The sequence below is a fragment of the Aotus nancymaae genome, unplaced genomic scaffold (genome assembly GCF_030222135.1).
Source record: "Aotus nancymaae isolate 86718 unplaced genomic scaffold, 86718_ANA_hifiasm-v0.15.2.pri h1tg000051l, whole genome shotgun sequence".
Taxonomy (NCBI): domain Eukaryota; kingdom Metazoa; phylum Chordata; class Mammalia; order Primates; family Aotidae; genus Aotus; species Aotus nancymaae.
The window spans coordinates 6,943,736-6,964,509 of NW_026988465.1; the positions used below are offsets into that span (position 1 = coordinate 6,943,736).

General features: G+C 35.8%; 1 protein-coding gene across 1 annotated transcript in view; it reads right to left on the reverse strand.

The window, feature by feature from the left end:
* The window catches only part of LOC105708689 (uncharacterized), a 245,405-nt gene that overhangs the window by 96,429 nt on the left and 128,202 nt on the right, over window positions 1–20,774 (reverse strand). Inside the window, exon 6 of the mRNA XM_012440280.2 lies at window positions 6,203–6,285. Within this exon, the coding sequence (XP_012295703.2) occupies window positions 6,203–6,285 (83 nt within the window). The remainder of the gene's footprint in view (window positions 1–6,202; window positions 6,286–20,774) is intronic.

A 20,774-nucleotide genomic window follows, 5' to 3' on the forward strand; every position in this document is an offset into this window, starting at 1 on the left:
ATTCTCAACAGCATCAATTTAAGCACAGGAATTACATAATGTCTATGTAGCTAGCTTATTAGAACTTGATAAAATTATGTAGCCTGTGATAATGCATCCAGAAGGCAGACTGAGCCCTGTGGTCCTTGCATCCTGCTATGGTGAGAAATAGAGACTGGGAGCAGCTAGGCTAGCAGGGCTCTTCCTACCTCTCCCACCATAAAAGCTTGGTTTTTACCTGTTTTATTTATTGGGGTCTCCTGTTAAGCTTTTATTACAAATGGTACTGATATGGTTGGGATGTTTGTCCCCTTCAAGCCTCACACTGAAATGTAATCCTCAGTGGTGAAGGTAGGAGGTGCTGGGACCAAGATGGTGGCTCCCTTATGGCTAGCCTGGTGCTGTCCTCAAGACAGTGAGTTCATATGAGATTTGGTTGGTTGGAATCTCCCGTCTCTCTCATGGTCCTGCTCTCACCATTTGATGTGCCTGCTCCTGCTTTGCTTTCTGCCGTGACTGTAAGGTTCCTGAGGCCCTCACCAAAAGCACATGCTGCAGCTATGCTGGTACAGCCTGCACAAGCATGAGCCAATTAAACCTGTTTCCTTTATAAATTCCCCAGACTCAGGTATTTCTTTATAGCAACGCAACAACGGCCTGACACAGGTGCTGATAAGGAGTTTGAAAATCGTTACTCTAGAGAAGCAGAAAATTAGGCATGACTTGCATTTATAAGGTAGTTTTGTAAAACTCTTCTTTCATTTTTTTTAGACCCTTCTCAAATGTTTTAAATGATTATTTGCAAGAGGTCAGTTAGTTGAAATTCCTTGATATTAGTTCATACAGGTTTTAGCACAACTTTGTAGTTGGAATAGCTTGAAATCTCAAAATGTTGTTTTGGGTTGGCAGGTTGTTGTAGCCAGGAAAACCTAAGTGTGAAATTCGAGTGAATTAGATGTGTCACCAAATCCCTAGTGAACTCAACAAGTCTCATTCCTTTTATTATGAAATTGATCTATTTGATTACCTAAGAACAAAATCCAGTTACAGATATCAATTTAAAGTAAGTGCCTGGCCAGGGGTGGTGGCTCACACCTGTAATACCAGCACTTTGGGAGGCCAAGGCAAGCAGATCACAAGGTCAAGAGATCAAGACCATCCTGGCCAACATGGTGAAACCTCGTCTCTACTAAAAATACAAGAATTGGCTGGATGTGGTGGTATGTGCCTGTAATTCCAGCTACTTGGGAGGCTGAGGCAGGAGAATCACTTGAACCTGGGAGGCGGAGGTTGCAGTGAGCTGAGATCATGCCATTGCACTTCGGCTTGGTGACAGACTGAGACTCCATCTCAGAAAAAAATAAATAAATAAAAAAATAAAGTAACTGCCTTTCGTTGTGGTCCTTTTTATCTTTTTTCACTTCTATAGCATGGAAGTATTTTTGAGTAGACTATTCAGTGTTGATATTTTTAATTGTTCCATCCCTAAGTAAATTAAAGAGTACCAAGATCCTTGAAAAAATATGAGATCTTTGAATTGTCCCAACTAAATATATTTAATTGGCACACCTTGCCAGGTTGCTGAAAAAAAGCCTTTGTAACTATTTAAAATTTCAATCTGATGGCATTTCCTTATGAGTTGCTTAGACACTTCATTCAATCCCATTCAATAGAAGGTTGAAATGGCTACCAAGAACTATATCATAGATTTGGTTTACCCACCAAAGCTGCTGATTTGATAAAGTATAGGTTGTTCATGATAGAGTACATTAAATTGCTTTCTATTTGGTTTCTCTGTGAATAGCTACACAATTTCTTCAAACTAAATTCATGGCAGAAATGGGATGCAGTATATTTCTTTGTCTTCCACAGCATTTAACATGGCTATAAGCAAATAGTAGATCTCAAGAAATAGTGATTAGAGGCCATTTTATTAAGTACTCACATTATAATAACAACAGTGAACATTACCTCTAACTGCCAAGTCATAAAGAAAAACACCTGTGAATACTAAAAATTGTAAACATTTCTTGAACTTTCATATTTCCTTTAAGAAATATCTAAATCAACACACTAAAAATTTCTTCAGATGGGTTTTTGAGAAGACATGAAAACCAGTTCATCTCCAGAGAATTGATTCAAAAGAGGAACAAAAACACAAGGAAATAACTTCTGATTCCAAAACAAAAGGTCAATGTGTGCAGAGAAACCCCCAGGTAAGTACCAGGGTGTACAAAACCTGTTCACATGGAAGCACTTTCATAATCTAAACACTTTGCCAAGCACAAATGTATGTCTTAAATATATGCCTGAAAAACAACGCTTGAACCATAATTGTCATCACTCAGAAGACAGAAAATAGATTTTCTGCCCCATTTCAACTATAAATCCTGACTATGTTCTGAGACCTAAAAACATCATCATTAAATATTTTTTTCAACAGCAATGTCTTTAAAGAGATTAATATCTATATTTTAAAATAGAAATTGATGGTACAAATTTATTGCAAAACATCACATTGCATATGTTGTGTGTACTGTTATATACTGACTTGCCACAGAAATCAAAAGCAAATCTTTAAATATAAGCTGCTAATTAGAATCCAATTTTCGAGTTTGTAGACTAAAAACCTGGTTTGTGAATATTGGTGTTCAAATACAACACTGATCGCCAAACAATGAATGTACACTCTTCCAACACAATGCAAATTGAGAGGCAAAAAGTGTTTTAAGGAAATTCGAAATTCTAAAATCTATAGTGCTATAGCAAAAAAGGATAGTCAGGTGGTGATCAAAAGACACATTCAAGCCTTTTTACTACTCTGTGAACTCAGATGGATTATTTAATGTCCATGAATTGAAGTTTTAAATTTGTAGAATAGAGATAAGACACTCATGAAGATAAACATATATATTATATATATTATACATATTTCATTTATATAATATATAGTTTATACATATATATAATTTATGGATGTATATAATTCTTCCAGGAGGTGTGAGAATAGCATGTAAAATTCTTTACCATACTAAAGATACAAGTAGTATCTGGTACCATATCCTATTTAGCATAGGTGATCAACTGAATATTTAACACCCTTCCATTTATTGTGCATTTCTTATGGCATTTCTTTGCAGCTGCTATGAAGAAAATGTCATGGGAACCAAGTCTCAAAGTTATCTGAGCCGATGACATATAACCCTATTTAATTGTGTCATATGGTAAGTAGCAAAGCTCAGGGTTCCTATATTGCCTAGGTTAAAAACTTTAAAATTAGTTGAGGATCCAGAGGTTTCTGTTTTTTTGCCATAATTCCTTTCATAAGCCATTCAGTTTATAGAGAGGGATGAGAGCCACGAACTGGTGAAAGGATAAGTCTGTGTGTGCAGAGAGAGCTGGCAGTTCACAGGCAGTGATACCAGGGCCCTGGAAATGTATTACAGTGTCAGCACAGTTAAGCTCCACTTAGCAGCATTTCTTCTCCAAACCTTTCGCAGGGTTTTTGTGTGGGTGTCTGGGGAGAACTGCTCACCTGCCCATATGGCCAGATGAAGGGCAAGGGGATTGTTTTCATCAAAAGAGAAAGCCTTAGAAGGAGGAAATTGTAAATAAAGGGCTGAATCCAAAGGATTACAAATGCTTTTGAACTGCCCTGGGAAGATCAGAAGTGAGCAGCCATGGAAGCTTTAATGTGGCCTAAGTGATGCTCACCATTTTTTAAGAAGGCAGGGGAGGAAGGTTTGGGGTGGAAACACTCTGCTAAGAGGCTTGTGTTAATAAGATCACAGAATTGCTAGTCATAGATAACAGCAACAAATATCAGGTGTGCCTGAACTATCAAAGCAAATAAATACGGCATCATGTTCATTTCCATCAGTGCTATTATCATCATCCAAAAACAATCATAGCTCCAAATTAGATTCAGCCTAAATCCTGAGACCATCCAGCAGGACTACTCTTTCCCCTTTCTTTAACTCATGTCTTATGTGTTCCCCAGAGAATTTTACAGGACAGGCTTCCATCAATGTACCCAGAGGAAAACGAGATAACCCTGGGTAGGTAGCTCAGGAGATTCTGGAAAGACCCCTCAAGTACTGGCTCCCTGGAGCTTCTTTTTCTGCCCACTGGAAGATGACTAGCATCTCTGGCCCCCTGGGAGCACACCTGTAAGCTGTTCTCTGATCATTTGCATTTGAAAAACTGATGCATCACATTTGAAGTTTAACACTAACCTTATTTTCCCACAGCCATCTTATGAACTGCCTAGGTTAGAATTTTTAAAATTAGTTGAAGATCCAAGTTAGTTCCTGATACTATAGGAACATGAGAAAAAATAAAATGCTTAAATTGGAGTGTGGAGTCTCAGACTAAGACTGTTTATTGTCAAGAGGGTGGTGTGTGTATGCTTAGAAGGTGGTATAACTGCCCTTACCTGTAACACTTGGTTGCTTGGAACTTGGGTGTGTCCTGGCTCTGTCATCCCATAGCACTGACGGGGGGCTGAGATGCATTCCCATTAGCGGGTCCTACCTCTGACAGCCATTCAGAGGGAAGATGCCTTCCCAATGTGCCCAGATCCCAGGGGAGAACTTACTTTCCCAAGCAATTAGTTCATAAGTTTTAGAATATAGTATTAAAAATAAAATCAAAAGAGAACTCCTTGATTGAACATGTAAACTCAGTAAATATAGGGAAGAGTTTTAGGTTTTTAGAGTGAACGTATCCGTTCTCACCTTACCTACTTTAGCCTTGCTTCTAATCTCAAAGTTCAAGGTCAACGATTGGCATGAGAATTTTACAAAAATAATTAAAAGGCTAATATTAGATTCATAATACCATATAAGTCACACAAACATCTTTTTTCATTCGTTTCCAAAAGAGTATACGTAGAAGTACTTGAATACATAATATGTACTAAAAGCGTGTGATGTTGCTTCACCATTTTTTACTTGCTAGAGGATTGACCCATGGTTCCACACCCTAGCCCTTAAATTAAGATTATAAAGACCAAGAAGTGGAAAATATACCTCGCTAACAACAAAAAGATACACAATTTATGTTTTCTCATGATTGATACAAATATGGATTCTAGAGGCAGACAGTCTGGGTTCGAAACCTAGTTATGTACTTTAATTAGCAATATAATTTTGGTTAATTTACTTCATTTCCCCATGCTTCATTTTTTTCTCATCTCTAAGTTGGGGATAATGATGATAACAGCAATATCTATCCCATTAGTTCACTGTGAGAATACGAAGTTGTTTGTTGTAGGCTGAGAAAGTTTGCCAGCACCTAGTTATGTCCTAATTCTTAGTAAATGGTACCTCTCATTGTTACAGATTTCACTAAACTTTTTATTTCAGAGTTTTTATCATTAATACAGCCTGTGATACAGAAGATCCACAATATAGAAAGTCTGTGATATAGAAACAATCACAATTGCACATGCTGTTAGTAGTCACCTGAACATTAAAAAAGACAGTCATTTATTTGATTAGATGATGGCCTACAATTTAGAGGTTAAAGAAGAAAATACTTACCTTAAAGTCAGTGGTGAGAGCAAGACATGAAAGATGGCTCTATAGAACTATAGGCATTTAGTTAGAAAGATAAAAAATTAAGACAATCACTCAGATAATTTGTACACAAAGAAGCCAGGTTGTGGCGTGGGCAGGGTTCTTTTACTTCAATTTTTTAGCCAAGCTAATTTTTTTTAATACTTAAAATTTGAAGTCACCCGTTCTAGGCAGATACAGATTTTTAAAATGTTAAGTATCTAAAAACTGGATCTAGTAATACCAGTAATATTAATTTGGCCAATATTTTGGAAATTCGGTCTACTTAATTTATATAAGTTTATCAAGATAGTTTCTACACAGACTTCATGACAGCCATGATCATGCCAAAGAAATCACTGAAACAGCACAATCAGCACGTTTTCTAATCACCCAGTTCCAAATAAAAAGAGTCTTGTAGACTGATTAATTTCACTAAAGTCCTCAATAGCTTAGAAGAAGTCTGATTCCAATGTTATGAAAATTTATTGGCATTGCTGATTTCTCAAACGTCAGCCGCTTTACCACATCCCACACTTCAAAACCTGCTCTGAAGACCAAATTGCTTTCTACCTAGACATACATTTTAAGAAATCACAGTTTATAATCAGGGGTTGCCGTCTTCATGGTCTTTCCAAAGCCAACGTCTACAGCCTTCATCTTACCTGACAGTGTAGATCATCGTCTTCTTTTAAGAGATTGGGATCACAGTCCATAGAATGAAGACCGATTTTATTAGGAATGCTCCCTAGGGTTAAAAACAAAAAGATGGAAAAAAATAGATGACACATTTTCACTTCAGAGGATGTGTAAGCTTACACGGCTGAAATCAAAAAGCTGATATATGCCTTGACAAATGGGGACAGAAGAAAGAATTCTAAAACGAAGGCCCTAAGCTGTGCTAGGTCCCCGGTTTTAATTCAGCCAGCATATGAACTTCAAGTAGAGCTCTACCCTGAGCCACACCATGGGGTTGTAATTTACAAGCAGCAGCTGTGTCTGGCTGCTTTCCTACATCATCTGGGTAGGATTCTTTAACATCAGCTACGTTTCTGGGATCACATTTTCAAGGAAGCCCTTCTGCACCCCCTATCAATGGCCCAACATGAAATCCTGAGAATTGGGAGATTTGGTCCCTGCCTGTATCCAGTGCTTCTCACCTTACTCTCCCAAGCAACTGACACATAAGTTTTGCAATATAATATTTAAAACAAAAAAGAGAACTCCTTATTTGAACATGTAAACCCAGAAAATAGAGTTTCAGGTATCTTTCGCATATCTTGCATGACTTGCTCTATATCAAAGTTTCTCAGCCGTGGTGCTATTGACGTTTTGGGCTGGATAATTCTGTGCTGTGGCAGCCGTCTTGTGCTTTGTTTAGCAGCATCTAAACAAACGGTGCTGCTGGCATTAAGTAGACCTCTACCTACTTAATGCCATAGCACCCTCTACCTAACCCCCAGCCACTAGTCGTGGCAACCAAAAATGTCTCCAGACTTTGCCAAATGTCCCGTGGGACAAAACATGGCCAGTTGAGAGCACTGTTCTGGATTGCAAACTCCTTAACAGACAACGTGTGTTGTCACCCTCGCTTTTCCTCTAGTGTCTTGCACAGTGCCTGACACAGAGTACTTTCTGAACCAATCAGATGTGGCTTAAAGGAAAAATAAATAAATAAATAAATGGCAAGAGCACTTATGAGCAGGTATTCCTACAGCTTTATACCTCCCAAGTCATTGTCTTGACCACTCATTTCAGTGAACCCATATGGCAAGGTCTACCCCCAGGGTCTTGTGACAAACATCCTGGCTCAGAAGATGCTGGCGCTTGGAGTGCCTCAGGAAAGCCACAGCTTTGATGCGGGGGTTGGCCTGACAGCTTTTTTTTCAAAACAGCATGTGTTGTGAGCAGTCAAAGCCTTTTAGTCTACCCCCTTTTCTCCCTCCAGGAATTCAATTTTATCATCCCCTGTCCTTTGAAATTGCCCTTGTGGACTTTTTTTTTTTGAGACAGCATCTTGCTCTGTCATCCAGGCTGGAGTGCAGTGGTACGATCTCGGCTCACTGCAACCTCCACTTCCCAGTTCAAGCAATTCTCCTACTTCAGCCTCCCGAGTAGCTGGGATTACAGATGCGCACCACCACCACCCAGCTAATTTTTTGTATTTTTAGTAGAGACAGGGTTTTAGCATGTTGCCTAGGCTGTTCTCAAACTCCCGAGCTCAGGCAATCCACCCGCCTTGGCCTCCCAAAGTGCTAGGATTACAGGCGTGAGCCAGGTGCCTGGCTCCTTGTGGGCATTTGCCCCATGTCAGCATGCTTCAGAAACCTTTTCCTCCCGACCCTTCCAGTTTCTTGCTCCCCAGTCTAGGCCTGTGTGGCTCAAGCATTTTGGGAAGAGATGGTTTCATTGTGTATCTTGACACTGCCTCTAGTGATAAAGGACAATTTCAAAGGACAGGTGATGACAACATTCAATTACTGGAGGGAGAAAGCGGGAAACGGGGACAGAAAACAAAGCTTTGACTGCTCACAACAAGATAAAGGCAGACACTGAGAAATATCCTTCTTCATGGAAATTCACATGGGTCAGGCACCCCTTCTTTGAGACACCTGATACTTAGTTGCATAGACCCCTGGAAGAGCTCCCTTTCTTTGCATCTAAAACAGAATTCGTTGGTAGTGAGATTGTTATGGTCAAATTTACAATAAGAAAGGGAGGAAAAGGAAAGGTAGTGTAGAAAACATTTTTATTTAGGTTTTAAATCTATTATTTAAATATAAAATTTTGATAATAGTAATTTATATTAATCATGCACTAATTACATATTAAATTAATAATTATAATGACCATATATAATGATTACTTATAAAACATTATATATAACATATAAAACATATATGTTAAAATAAATATATAATTATATATTATTGTATATAATAATATATAATTATAATCTAATTATTAATTTAATATTTACATATACACATATAATATATTATAATGAATAATTTAATGGTTACATTAAATATTTAAATACTACAATATTTATATATTTAATATATATTTTTAATGTATTATTCTTTTTAAAGTCTTGTAATTAAAATTTTTAGTGTATAATTTCTAGCTGGAATAACAAATATAAATATGAAATAATAATAGAATGCATTTTTTAGTATTTGCTAAGAATCCTGTATATATTATGTTGTTTACATCTCACACACACATACACACACACAACTGGTTAGTTACCATTGCCGCATTTGACAAATTTGGAAACTGAGACTCAGACAGATCGAAGAACTTCCCTCAAATTAGACAGCTAATTAGAGGAAAATCTGAAATTCAGTCTCAGTTCTTTTCACCACAAAGCCCATGCATTGCATTCTTCTGCTGTATCCTGCTTGAGAAGCCCCACCACATTTTCTACGTACACACACATTTAAACATTGGACATATTTTATTACTGCTGGAACAAATTACCACAAACTTAGGGACTTAAAGCAACATCTTTTTATTATCTCACATTTTTTTTGTGGCTCAGCTGGGCATTGCAAGGCTCAGCTGGCTTCTCTACTTAAGTCTCACAAAGCCAAAATTCAATGTGTGAGCCAGGGCTGCAGTTTTCATCTGGGTCTTGGGGTCTTCTTCAGGCTTGCTGAAGGCTGGCAGAGTTCATTCTCTTCTCATAATTTCCATGGGATCCTCATGGCCTTCAGGGCAACAGCAACAGGCTGTGTCCTTTCCATGCTTGAATCTCTCTAACCGTTTTTTCTGCCCCTGGCATAAGAATGTTCTCTACTTTTTTTTTTTCCTTGAGATGGAGTTTCGCTCTTGTTGCCCAGGCTGGAGTGCAATGGTGTTATCTCGGCTCGGCTCACCAAAACCTACGACTTTCGGTTTCAAGCAATTCTCCACCTCAGCCTCCTGAGTAGCTGGGATTACAGGCATACTCCACCACGCCTGGCTAATTTTGTATTTTTAGGTAGAGATGGGATTTCTCCATGTTGGTCAGGCTGGTCTAGAACTCCCAACCTCAGGTGATCTGCCCACCTTGGCCTACCAAAGTGCTTACACTCCCCCCGTGCCCGGCCTGTTTTCTGCTTTTAAAGGTTCATATGATTAAGTTCACCCACATAATCTCCCTCCTGATATGTAAACATTCTGGGGATTAGATCTTGGACATCTCTGGAAGATCATCTTAGAAATCTTCCTACTAAAAATAATTTGACAGGACTTATATCCTTATATGTTATTAAAATGTCATAATGGTGTGCATGTTAAGGTAATAAAGTCCCTATCAAAAAGAGAGACTCCTGAAAGTCTTCAATTGATTTTCTTTGTTCTCATGTAAAATGTTCTTTGCTCTAAAACAGACCTTCCTATTTCTAAAAATATATATAGTAATATGTTTAAATTAGATAATTCTAAGATATATGCTATATAATAATTATGACACATATACTTATTCTGTTATATAAATGTATCTATAATACAATATTTTACCAAACTGTGATTGTATCACACATGTAGTGTGCATCCTTCTTTACATTTAACATATTGTGTTTCTTACTGGTTATTAAATATTCCCAATGTACAATTCTTAATCACTGCATGGTAATACATAAGGCTTTATTTAACCAGCCCTGTTTGATTAATATTTATATCATGTTGTACATATTTTACAAAAACTTTATTGTTCTTCTGTGCTTATTTTCTTAAAATATGTATCCAGGATCAGGGATACTAAATCAAATGCTTAAGATTTTTTGCCTTTGCTCTACAAAATGAATTATCAAAGTTTATATTGTAACCAGCCAATGCAGGAAAGTGCCTAATTATCCACATGCTTGCCAATAGACAAATAACAAATCTCATTGTTGTTTTAATTTGAAATCCTAGAAATCTAATAAATTGGAAAGTTTTTATGTTTGCAGAGCACTTAATGCTTTTTTATATTGTAGGTTTCCTTCCATGCCATTCCCCCCAATTTTTCAGCTGGGATATTTAATATTTTCTTTGTAATTTTTATCTTTCCATATTAAAGATATTAACTTTGCCTGACATGATGGTTCAAAATATTTGTCTTAGTTTGCAATATATATGTATGAGATATAATTTTCAGTCTTATGTAGTCCTGTGTGTCAATGTTTTCTTTCACTGTTTCTCCTTTTACTTATAAGCTTACAAAACCTTTCCACACTAAACAGTCAAAACATACATACACAAAGTCTAAGTAAGAACTTGTGGGATCCTTGCATTATTTTCTTTCATGCTTTCCCACAGCCAGGTGGGTAGCCATGGCACCTGGGGTCTTGCCCACACCTCAGACTCAGACATGCAAAACACAACTGACCCTCATTCCTCTCACAGGGCTCCTTCCTCATGTTGTCTATTTCTTTTCACGGCTTTGCTATTCTTCTTCCACCGAGACTCAGAATTCTCTGTCGTCCATGAATTTTCCTACTCTATTGTCATCCACATCTAATGCTTTGTCACATGATCTTCCACCTCATTCAGTAGTTGAATGGCCATTTCCTCCTCCCTTTTGCCATAACCCTAGCTTGAGTCTTCATTGCTTCCTACCTCTGCAGTTACAGGCAGATGGGGGATGAGGGGAGAGAAAGAGAAACTTTTAACTGAGATACATTCATGGCACATGCCTTTTATTTGCAAATTTTAATTTTCCATTCAATAAGAAATTATGGTCATCTCTATAAGTCATAAAATACACATCCACCTTTTTTCTTAAAATGGCCTTTTTCTTCTTGATCCCTCTTCAGGTCTTCCATCCATAGTTCCTAAGTCGGCTTCAATTCACCTGCCCCATGTAACTCATTTTATTTTCTGTATTCTCATGTAACTAGATCCACACACACACATGAATGTACATTGATAGAGGTACTTTTTAATCACTGCACAAAAAGGAGATTATATATTTTGTATGCCTCCCTACATCCTTACTCATTCAAGAATAACTGATGGGATTCCCTTCAAATCAATAATTATATCTCTCTCAACTGCTGTATATTATGCTACAGTTGTGGCATCATAACCATTTCCTACTGAACATTCACTTTTCTTCTTCATTTTTTAATTTAAAAAATTCTGTAATAAAACCTTTATATCTGTTTTCATTCATACTGATGCTTTTATTTCTATGGATATATTTTTAGGATGGAATTCCTGAGTCAAAGAGTTTGCTTATTGTAAACCCTAATAGATGTCACTAGTTTGCTTTTCAAAAAACTTTTAAAAACATATTTTGACAAGCAATAAGAAAATCCATTTCCTCACAACCTCACCAGAAATTTGAATAATTAATTAATTTAATTAGTATCAAATAATTTGAATTTGAATAATTTATAATATGTTATTAGATTATAATCAGAGAGGGTGGCCACTATTACCGTATTTTGTACATATCCCCTTGCATGCATAAAAGCCTTGTTAGGCTTTATATTCAGCTGCTTTGCTATTTGGTGTATATAGGCTGTATCACTATTATATCATACTCCTAAATTATACCTTTAATTATTACAGAATGTCCTTCCTTTACTGTTTAAAGCTTGGTAAACACTACATGACAACTTCTCTGAGGCTGACATCACCTCTCCAGCTTTGTGTTTTAATTTTCTGGTATCACTCCCTGTATGTGTTCAACTTTATCACTTTTTATATATTTTTACTGAAAATGCGACTGTGTCTTTTACTGGAGGAATTGTCATGCTACTAAAAATAATCTATTTGATTTTATTCCTTTTTAACCTGTTTTACTTGTATACTTCCTCCTTTTCATTTCTTTGCATTTGCCGATTCTCTTTCATTGCGGTTCATTTCTCTTTTCATTTTTCTTCTTAATGTGTGTGTTCTGCGCTTCCCCATTCAGTTATGATGATTTTCCTGTTCTGAGCGCCCGAACTCATATACACAGAGAACAAAGTTAGAAGTGTGCTGCCAGATGCCTGTTCTGATAAAGGGGTGGTGAGAAACCAGCCCAAAGGGAGAGGCCCCTGGCAAGAGATGGATATAGAAAGGTTGTGTCTAAAGGAAGTATCCAACTGCCCCAAGGACAAAGGGGTGAGCTATAAAACCCTGACAACTCCTGTGGTCATGACACCACCAGACAAATGAGACCTCTGCCCCCCAACCCAATCTCTGACCCTGACTAGATCCCGAAGGGATCAATAGTCATGATTCGCAAAATAGAGGAAAGGGGTTAGAAGTACAAGCCTTGAAAATAGAAAAAAAAAATAAAAGTTACCAGATTCTGCCAAGGGTAAATCTAAAGCTATTAAAAAATCTTTTTGTAGATTGGTGCAAAAGTAATTGGGGTTTTTACTAATATTATTGGCCCACACTAATATGAATCAATGATGTAAAACTAGAAACTGGGGTCTAAGATACAGGAAGACTATGGGGAGTTCACTGCAAACTCCCTTCATACAAGCTCTCACCTTGTTACCCAAACCCTACATGGTGATTAGGGGACAGGGCAAGGGCCATCTCATTCCTTGAAGCTTCTACAAGCTTGAATCAGATGAGGATGTTCCTGGTAACTTTGTTACTACACAGCTGCATTAAATAAAATTGTTGAGTTACAATTTATATACAATAAACTGTACATATTTTAAATGTACAATTAAGTGGGTTTTGACAAATGGATACTTCCACGTACCTGCCACCACAAGTAAAATCTAAAACATTTTTGCATCACACTAAAAAATTCTCCTATATCCTTTACTCTCTCTCTCTGTCTCTCTCCTAGCAAACAGTGATCTGATCCCTAGCATGATAAATTAGAATTCTGTTACAATATCTCACATAGATATAATAATGCAGTATTTGCTCTCTTGATTCTGGCTTCTTTCACTCAGAACAGTAGCTTGACATTCATCTGTGTTTTTGCTTGTATGGGAAGTTCATTATTCTATTGATGAGTAGTATTCTGGTTAATGAATGAACTACAATTTATTGATTCTTCTATTGATGATATTTGAGTGTTTCGAAGTTTTGACCGTGAGTATGGCTGTTATGAAAATTCATATCTAAATACTCTTGTAGGAAAATGTTTTCATTTCTCTTGGGCAAATACTTAGGAGTGGAATTGCTGGGTCATTTGTTAAATATGCCAGCAAAGAAAAAGAGTTTTCGTTTCATGAATTTCCAATTTCTGCCATTCGGTGTACATTTGGGAGTGTTGTGTCTTCCTAATGATTCGTTTGCTTTGCCTTTGTCTTGAACCCTACTATTAGATTTCTAACACTATACGTTAATATAGCCACACCAGCTTTCCTACATACAGTGTTTCCATAACATACATTCTTTGGTCCTTTCACTCTCAACTGATTTCTGTCTTTCAATTTATAGATAGCATCTGTGGTAGACAGCATATAGTCAAGTCTTGCTTTTAAGTCCACATTAGTGACTCCTGCTTTTTAATTTACTTAATCTTGAATATTTCATGTAATTATTGATATGATTGAGTGTGTCTATCAACTTGCCATTAATTTGTGCAAATCTTTTTGGGTTTTTTGTTCGGTTGACCTTTCCTGCCTTATTTTGGGTTACTTATATATGTTTTTAGTCTTTCATCTTCTTTCCACTATTATTTTGTTGGCTATATTTTTTTAGGCTGGCACTGTTTGTTTTAGGACTAACAGCATGCATCCTAAAATTATCCAACAATATGTAGAGTCAGTGTTATGGACTGTCACACTTCATACCTGACAGTTCACATTACCACTTCATACTTCTCACTACACAATACACAACAGTATAATTCCAGTTCCCACTTGCTCATCCTTTGAGAATTGTTGTCATATCTTTTATCTGCACATGCTTTATAACCCTACCTTACAATGACATTTTATTTAAAAAGTAAATAATATTTTAAGATAATTATTAGAAAACTTAGTGTTTCATATTTATACATATACTGCAATTCTAATATCCCTCTATTCCCCTGTATAGATCATTTAGTATTGTTTTCCTTCAGCTTAAAGAACATTTTTAACATTTTTTATAGCGCTGATCTGCTGGAGAAAAATTCTTTCAGCTTTCCTTCATCTGAAAATGTCTTTATTTCATCCTCAACTTTTATAAGATTCTTTTGCTAGATACAGATTTGTGAGTTGACATTATTTGTCTTCATTTTAAATATATCATTATATTGACCTCTTGTCTCCATTTTTTCTGACAATGTCAACAATTTCTTGCATTATTGTTTCCTTGTCTATAACATGTTTTTTTTTTTCCTTCTTCCTAATTTCAGGATTTTTACTTTACCTTGGATCTTCAGCAGTTGACTATTATATCCCTAAGTATGATTTCATTTGTATTTACTCTTCTGGGGTTCATGGAGAGTATTCAACATGTAAGTCAAAATATTTGAGCAAATTTTGAAACTTTTCAGTCATTACTTTTTAATGTATATTTTATTCCATTTTAATATATTTTTCCTTCTAAGATTCCAATTATTGACATATATGTCAAACTATGTGATGTTACCCCATAAGCCTCTAAGTCTCCCTTCATTTTTCTCTCACCTTTTTCTTTTCTATATTTCAGATTAATTTCTATTGTTCTGTGTTCAAGTTTACTGATTACTTCTTCTGCCATTCTAATTTGCTATTAAGCCTATGCAATACATTTCTCATTTAATTCTTCGATTTTCAGTTCTGTGTTTGGTTACCATTTTATAATTTTTGTATCGCTGAGACACCCTATCTATTCTCTCATGAAGGCTATAAGTGAAAGTATTTCCTTTAAATTTGTGAAAATATTTGCAATGGATATTTTTCCTGCTAAATTTAATGTCTGAATCATCTTGGTGTTATTTTTATCCACCTTTTTCCTTGTGTAAGGCTCACATTTTCTCATTTCTTTGCATGTCTAGTAACTAGATTATATAATGGACATTGGAGAAGACTCTGGATTCTGTTATCTCCCTCTGAAAGGTGTTGATTTTTTTTTCTAGCAGGCAATTCAATTTTGGCGATTCCTTTAAACTCGTGTAGTCTTGAATTTATATTTTGTTACAGTAGATCTGAAAAAACAAAACAAAACAAACAAACAAAAAAAAAAAAAAAGGGGGTTTCCAAACCACCAAGCCACTCTTTCCTCTTTCTTGACAGAACTCAACCTCAAAGCTCTAACTCCTCTGCTTACAGTGTCAGGGCTTGTTTTGGGCTTTCTTTGGGCAGGTGTAGAGTAAGCTACTTTAAAGCGTGCTCTTTATGTCTAATATGCAGACATTTGGTGTCCTAATTTTCTGACCAAATTGATAATAAGGTACTAACATGCCTCTTCTGGTTGTGCTTGAACTCCACCTCTGAATTCTAGTATCTCTGTTCTTCTCTCAGGTCTACAGGAGCCTCTAGCAAGTAGCCACTTAGCAAAGCCTTGGTTTGCCTTACTATGGTTACGAACAGCATAAGCCCCAACCAAGGACCCAAGAGGCAGTTTTTATACTGACACCTTCCTGCTCTCTGTTCCACTTTGCAGAATGCAGCTGTTTGAGCCGCCCTGAATGGCAAACTCTGCTTCCTGAGCTCAGTAGGACATTCTTTGCTTGGATCCATTCTACTGCTTTACAGTTAGGATATTGCACCCAGGTAGAGGGCCACTGTGCACCATACAGGCTTTGCTTATCAGTTTCTCTGCTTTCAGGGACCACAGTCATGCCTTCTGATGGCAGTGCTCCAATGCAGTTGCTCCACATATTCTTTCCATTGTAATGGTTGATTATAGCAGAAGAGGTAGAGGTTGCAATATTGTTTAATTTTTTAATTAGAAAGTATAAATGAATACATGAATTTGTCATTAACTAACTAGCATCCATGTTATATGCTAGCAATGCAAATATTGGTTCATTATTTTGAAAGTCCACTTTAAATCCACTTTATTTTATAGAAATACTATTCTATTCAACTATCAGATCCTTGTATATTGAGAAAAAGATTAAATGTTTACAAATAACATGAACCTGCTGATGCCTTGGGAATGTGTCAGCTGGTATCACCCAGAAAAAAAACTAGAGCAGTCATATTTTTAATAATACATGAGGTGCACAAGGAAAACACTTGTCAAAATTGTATAATGTTACAACACCCTATCTCTGTATAAATGCATATGTTTATAAAAGTGTATTTTCCCTGTGTTGTGCTAATCTTTTTTACTTGGCATGTTTTTAATGGTTTTTCCAAATGACCTTTGTAAAATTAATCAAGAATCTGACACTGTCTTTTGGAGAACTATGAAGAAAGAATGCTGCTTATAATAACTTTTGCATGAAAAACCAGCCAGAAAAATGACAAAACAGAGAAAACATTAATACTGAAAAAAATAATAAAGCTTGAAAGTGGAGCCAAATGAAAAAATGTTGCCATTTTTTCAAAACTATTTTTATGGGTATCTGAAAATCCATTTGCTTTTTATTTTCTATACCATGTCCTTATTACTCGAGATCAGATCAATTTCTCAAGACAATTTTCTACATAAAATAAACCACAATTTTCAAGAGCTCTAACAGTGAGAAGCGTCTCAAAGATGAATAAAATATACAGAAAATATGTGTAAAAATTTATAAATACAAAGAATCCAGAAAAATGCCTGTAATTAGACAAGATGAAATTCTAAAAGGAAATTAAATTTAGTTGTAATCCATTCCCTATTCTTTTCTTTGAGAAAATTACTACTGAAGTGAGGGTTTTTCCCCCCTGTAATTTAAATGTTAAGCTGCCAGATGTGTGTCTCATGCTTGAAGAGTCGAAGCTTTGCATTATTTAGCATATTAAGAATCACAGAATTTTAAAAAGGGCTCCTTTATTGCCTCGAGGTTCTAATTAAGTAAACCTTAGCCTGGTACATTTAAAACTTGCAATACATGAGAATTTGCTCTTTTTTCCCTGTAGTCAAGTCACATCTATATAATAAATATGGAAAATCTTTAAAATGATATAATTTTTCTTTTGCTTGAGGAATTAAACCTATCTATTATTTTAAGAAGTTTTTAATAGAGGCCAGCAATCTAAAAGACAACTAAGGATTCGAAATGCTTTCTAATCATCGCAAGTTGCTTTTCTTATTTATACCCACGAATAGTGTTTCATAAAGCAGTTTCACGCTATCAATCTTACTTCTTCCTTACTCTCTGCTTCTACTGTGGTCGCAACTGTTCCATTCTCGTGAGACAAAGGCAATTCTAAGAAGCAACAAGAGGGTCATTGTTTTCAGGATTGGTATTATGTTTTTCTGTGTTTGCGTGTGTCCGTCTGTGTTAACTATCAGATACAGCACTAATTAGGTGCCCTTTCAGCCGTTTATGGAAAGAGTTTCAGCAGCTAACCTGAAAACTATAATCAAATAGAAGTTCTGGAGGCACACAACATTCATAAATCATACCCTTAAATACAGTTATTTTTGCCATTTTAGAAAATGTCAAAGGTGTCAACTCTGTCCAAATATACCGCTTAACAGTGACTATTTTAGTAAATTGACTTGAAATGCATTCAGCTAACTGACAGTTAGAAGCACATAATCTAGCTCACAGTACAAATGAACAGTTTAAAGGCCAAAATAAGCACCAAACTACGAATTCTCAATAACTAACATGTTGCAATGACCATGATTGTAACCACAGAACAGAATCATAGTATTAAGGAGTATATCTACATCAGAAATCAATGCTGAAAATTTTTGAAATGTAATTTTTTAAAATCTAGTTTCCAGTTAAGAAAAAAATGTTCTAACCACATTCAAAACTATAGCCAGGTATCAAATTGGGATGTTAACAGTGAATAACCTAGAAATTACCCAAATGCAGGTCATGAGTTGATAACACTCTCAGCTAGCAGCATGGCTTGAACCTATGAACAGTTCATGGATGCTGCTGCTAACATAAGTAGATAAATGTTTGTCATAATGGCAAGAAACAAGAAATTCTCTTTTCATCTTGGGAACTACCAATGAACAAATTGATCTTCAAATGTAACTGTTGACAAAGGGCAAGTTTTATAAAAATGGAGCTTGAGTTTGGGCAGGATTATTACCTCCAAAGCCTAGGATGTTTAGTAAAAGGTAGAATTACTTAATATTTTATGAACCAGTTTTCTAGAAACCTTAAGAAACTTAGTAGTTTAATATTTCGGTATATTTTTAATATAGTGGGCAGCAGAAATGCAGGAAAATCATCCTTACATTCACTCTGTCCAAACCACTGGCTTAGTGGTTTGGAGTGATCTTTCCACATAGGTCCACAGCCCATGTCACATTTTGGTGCTAGTCATGAATTCCAGCGTTATTTGATTGAGAATAATGCATCATATTTATAAAATATTTTTCTTGGGAGGCCACAGCGTGCAGATTACAAAATCAAGAGACTGAGAACATCCTGGCCAACATGGTGAAACCCTGTCTCTACTAAAAATACAAAAATTAGCTGGGCGTGGTGGCACATGCCTGTAGTCCTAGCTACTCAGGAGGCTGAGGCAGGAGAATCACTTGAATCCGGGAGGTGGAGGTTGCAGTGAGCCGACTTTGTGCCACTGCACTTTAGCCCAGTGACAGAGAGACTCCATCTCAAAAAAAAAATTCAGTTGATAAAAACATTTGCATATGTTACTTATTTAATTTATTTTGATGATTGCCAGTATACAACTGTAAATATTTCTGTCATCATCTCAATTTAGTAGCAATCTCTGAATATTTTACATTCATAAGATAAAAATACATTCCTACATGTATGTCTTACCATAAAAAAATATGATTATAATGTAAGAGCAGGAATATACTTCGTTATTCGTCCCAAGAATGATATTTAAACATCATCCATTTCTGCCATACTTAAGATTCTATTCTTTTATGAAACAGCTTTTTTTCTTATTCTCAAAAATATTAAACCCTTCATCTTAAGCACAATAAAAGAATGCAGAAATTTTAATATGCTGCTCATGAGCTTTCCCTGGTTATCATCAATTAACACTTTCACTGGACTTATTTTTCCAAAGCTATTTGGAAAAATACATTATTTTACCCACTGGTAAGTTCCTATTGCTAAGAGAAAATTACACATAGAGACAGAGAGAGTTACTGCCCAATACCACAGTGAAACTGAGTGTAGACACATGCAATTGTGTGTCAACCATTATGAGCATCAACTCAGTAACATAATGACTTTGTGAGCACCTACCATGTGTACAAAACTTTACAAAACTGTAACACAAATATTATACGATACAATCTCTGAATGTTTGTTTCTTCACCTAGAAAGGAGAGATAACAGGCCCTGATATTATATAATATTAGTAAATTACTAATATTTAATAATATATTATGTAATATTAATAATTTATAATATATCAATAATTTACTATTATATAATAGTAACTTACTAATATATAATATGTTTAATGTTAATAATTAATAATATAAATTACTGATATACAATATTATAAATTATTAATATTACTATATAATGTATTAGTAAATATTAGTAATTTATCAATATTTGGTAAATTGAGGTCTGTTATCTTGCCTTTGTAGGTAAGAAGCAAAGACTCAGAGATTAAGTAACTTGACATGGGATAGTAAATTATAGGGTCAAAATCTCAGTTTAAGCCTCTCTGCCTCCCATATTCGGGTTCTATTCCTCCACTGAATCTAGACTCATTTGAGCTCTCTCTATCCTTCCTTGCACATCTCCCACAAACAGACTGAGCTAAGAGCTGCAGGGTTATGCTCTTAAGGTAAAAATAGCACAAAAAGGAACAAAATCAGAAATATGAATCAACAGCCCACTGCAGATTTCATTCATACTAGAGAGAAGAAACATGGATAATAAAACCCTGCATAAAGTAATAGTAACAGCTAATGTTGTTGAGCTCCTACTATGTACCAGGCTTTGCAGCTTTCAAAGTTTCAAGTTAGCTACTAATTTTAAACTCTACTTCACAAATCTACTTTAAAACACTTCAGTGAGTAATAAGATTTACCAAATGAAAACTTACCTCCTTCCTTGAAGATTATGCTAAGTGAAATAAGCCAAATACTATATGAGGGACCTATAGTAGGCAAACGCATAGAGACAGAAGCAGAATAGAGCTTACAGAGGCTGGGAGTGGGGAAAATGGGGAATTGTTAAATAGGTACAGAGTTTCAGTTCTGCAAGTTGAAAAAATATTCTGGAGATGGATGATGGTGAATATACTTAATGCTACTGAACTGTGCACTAAAAAA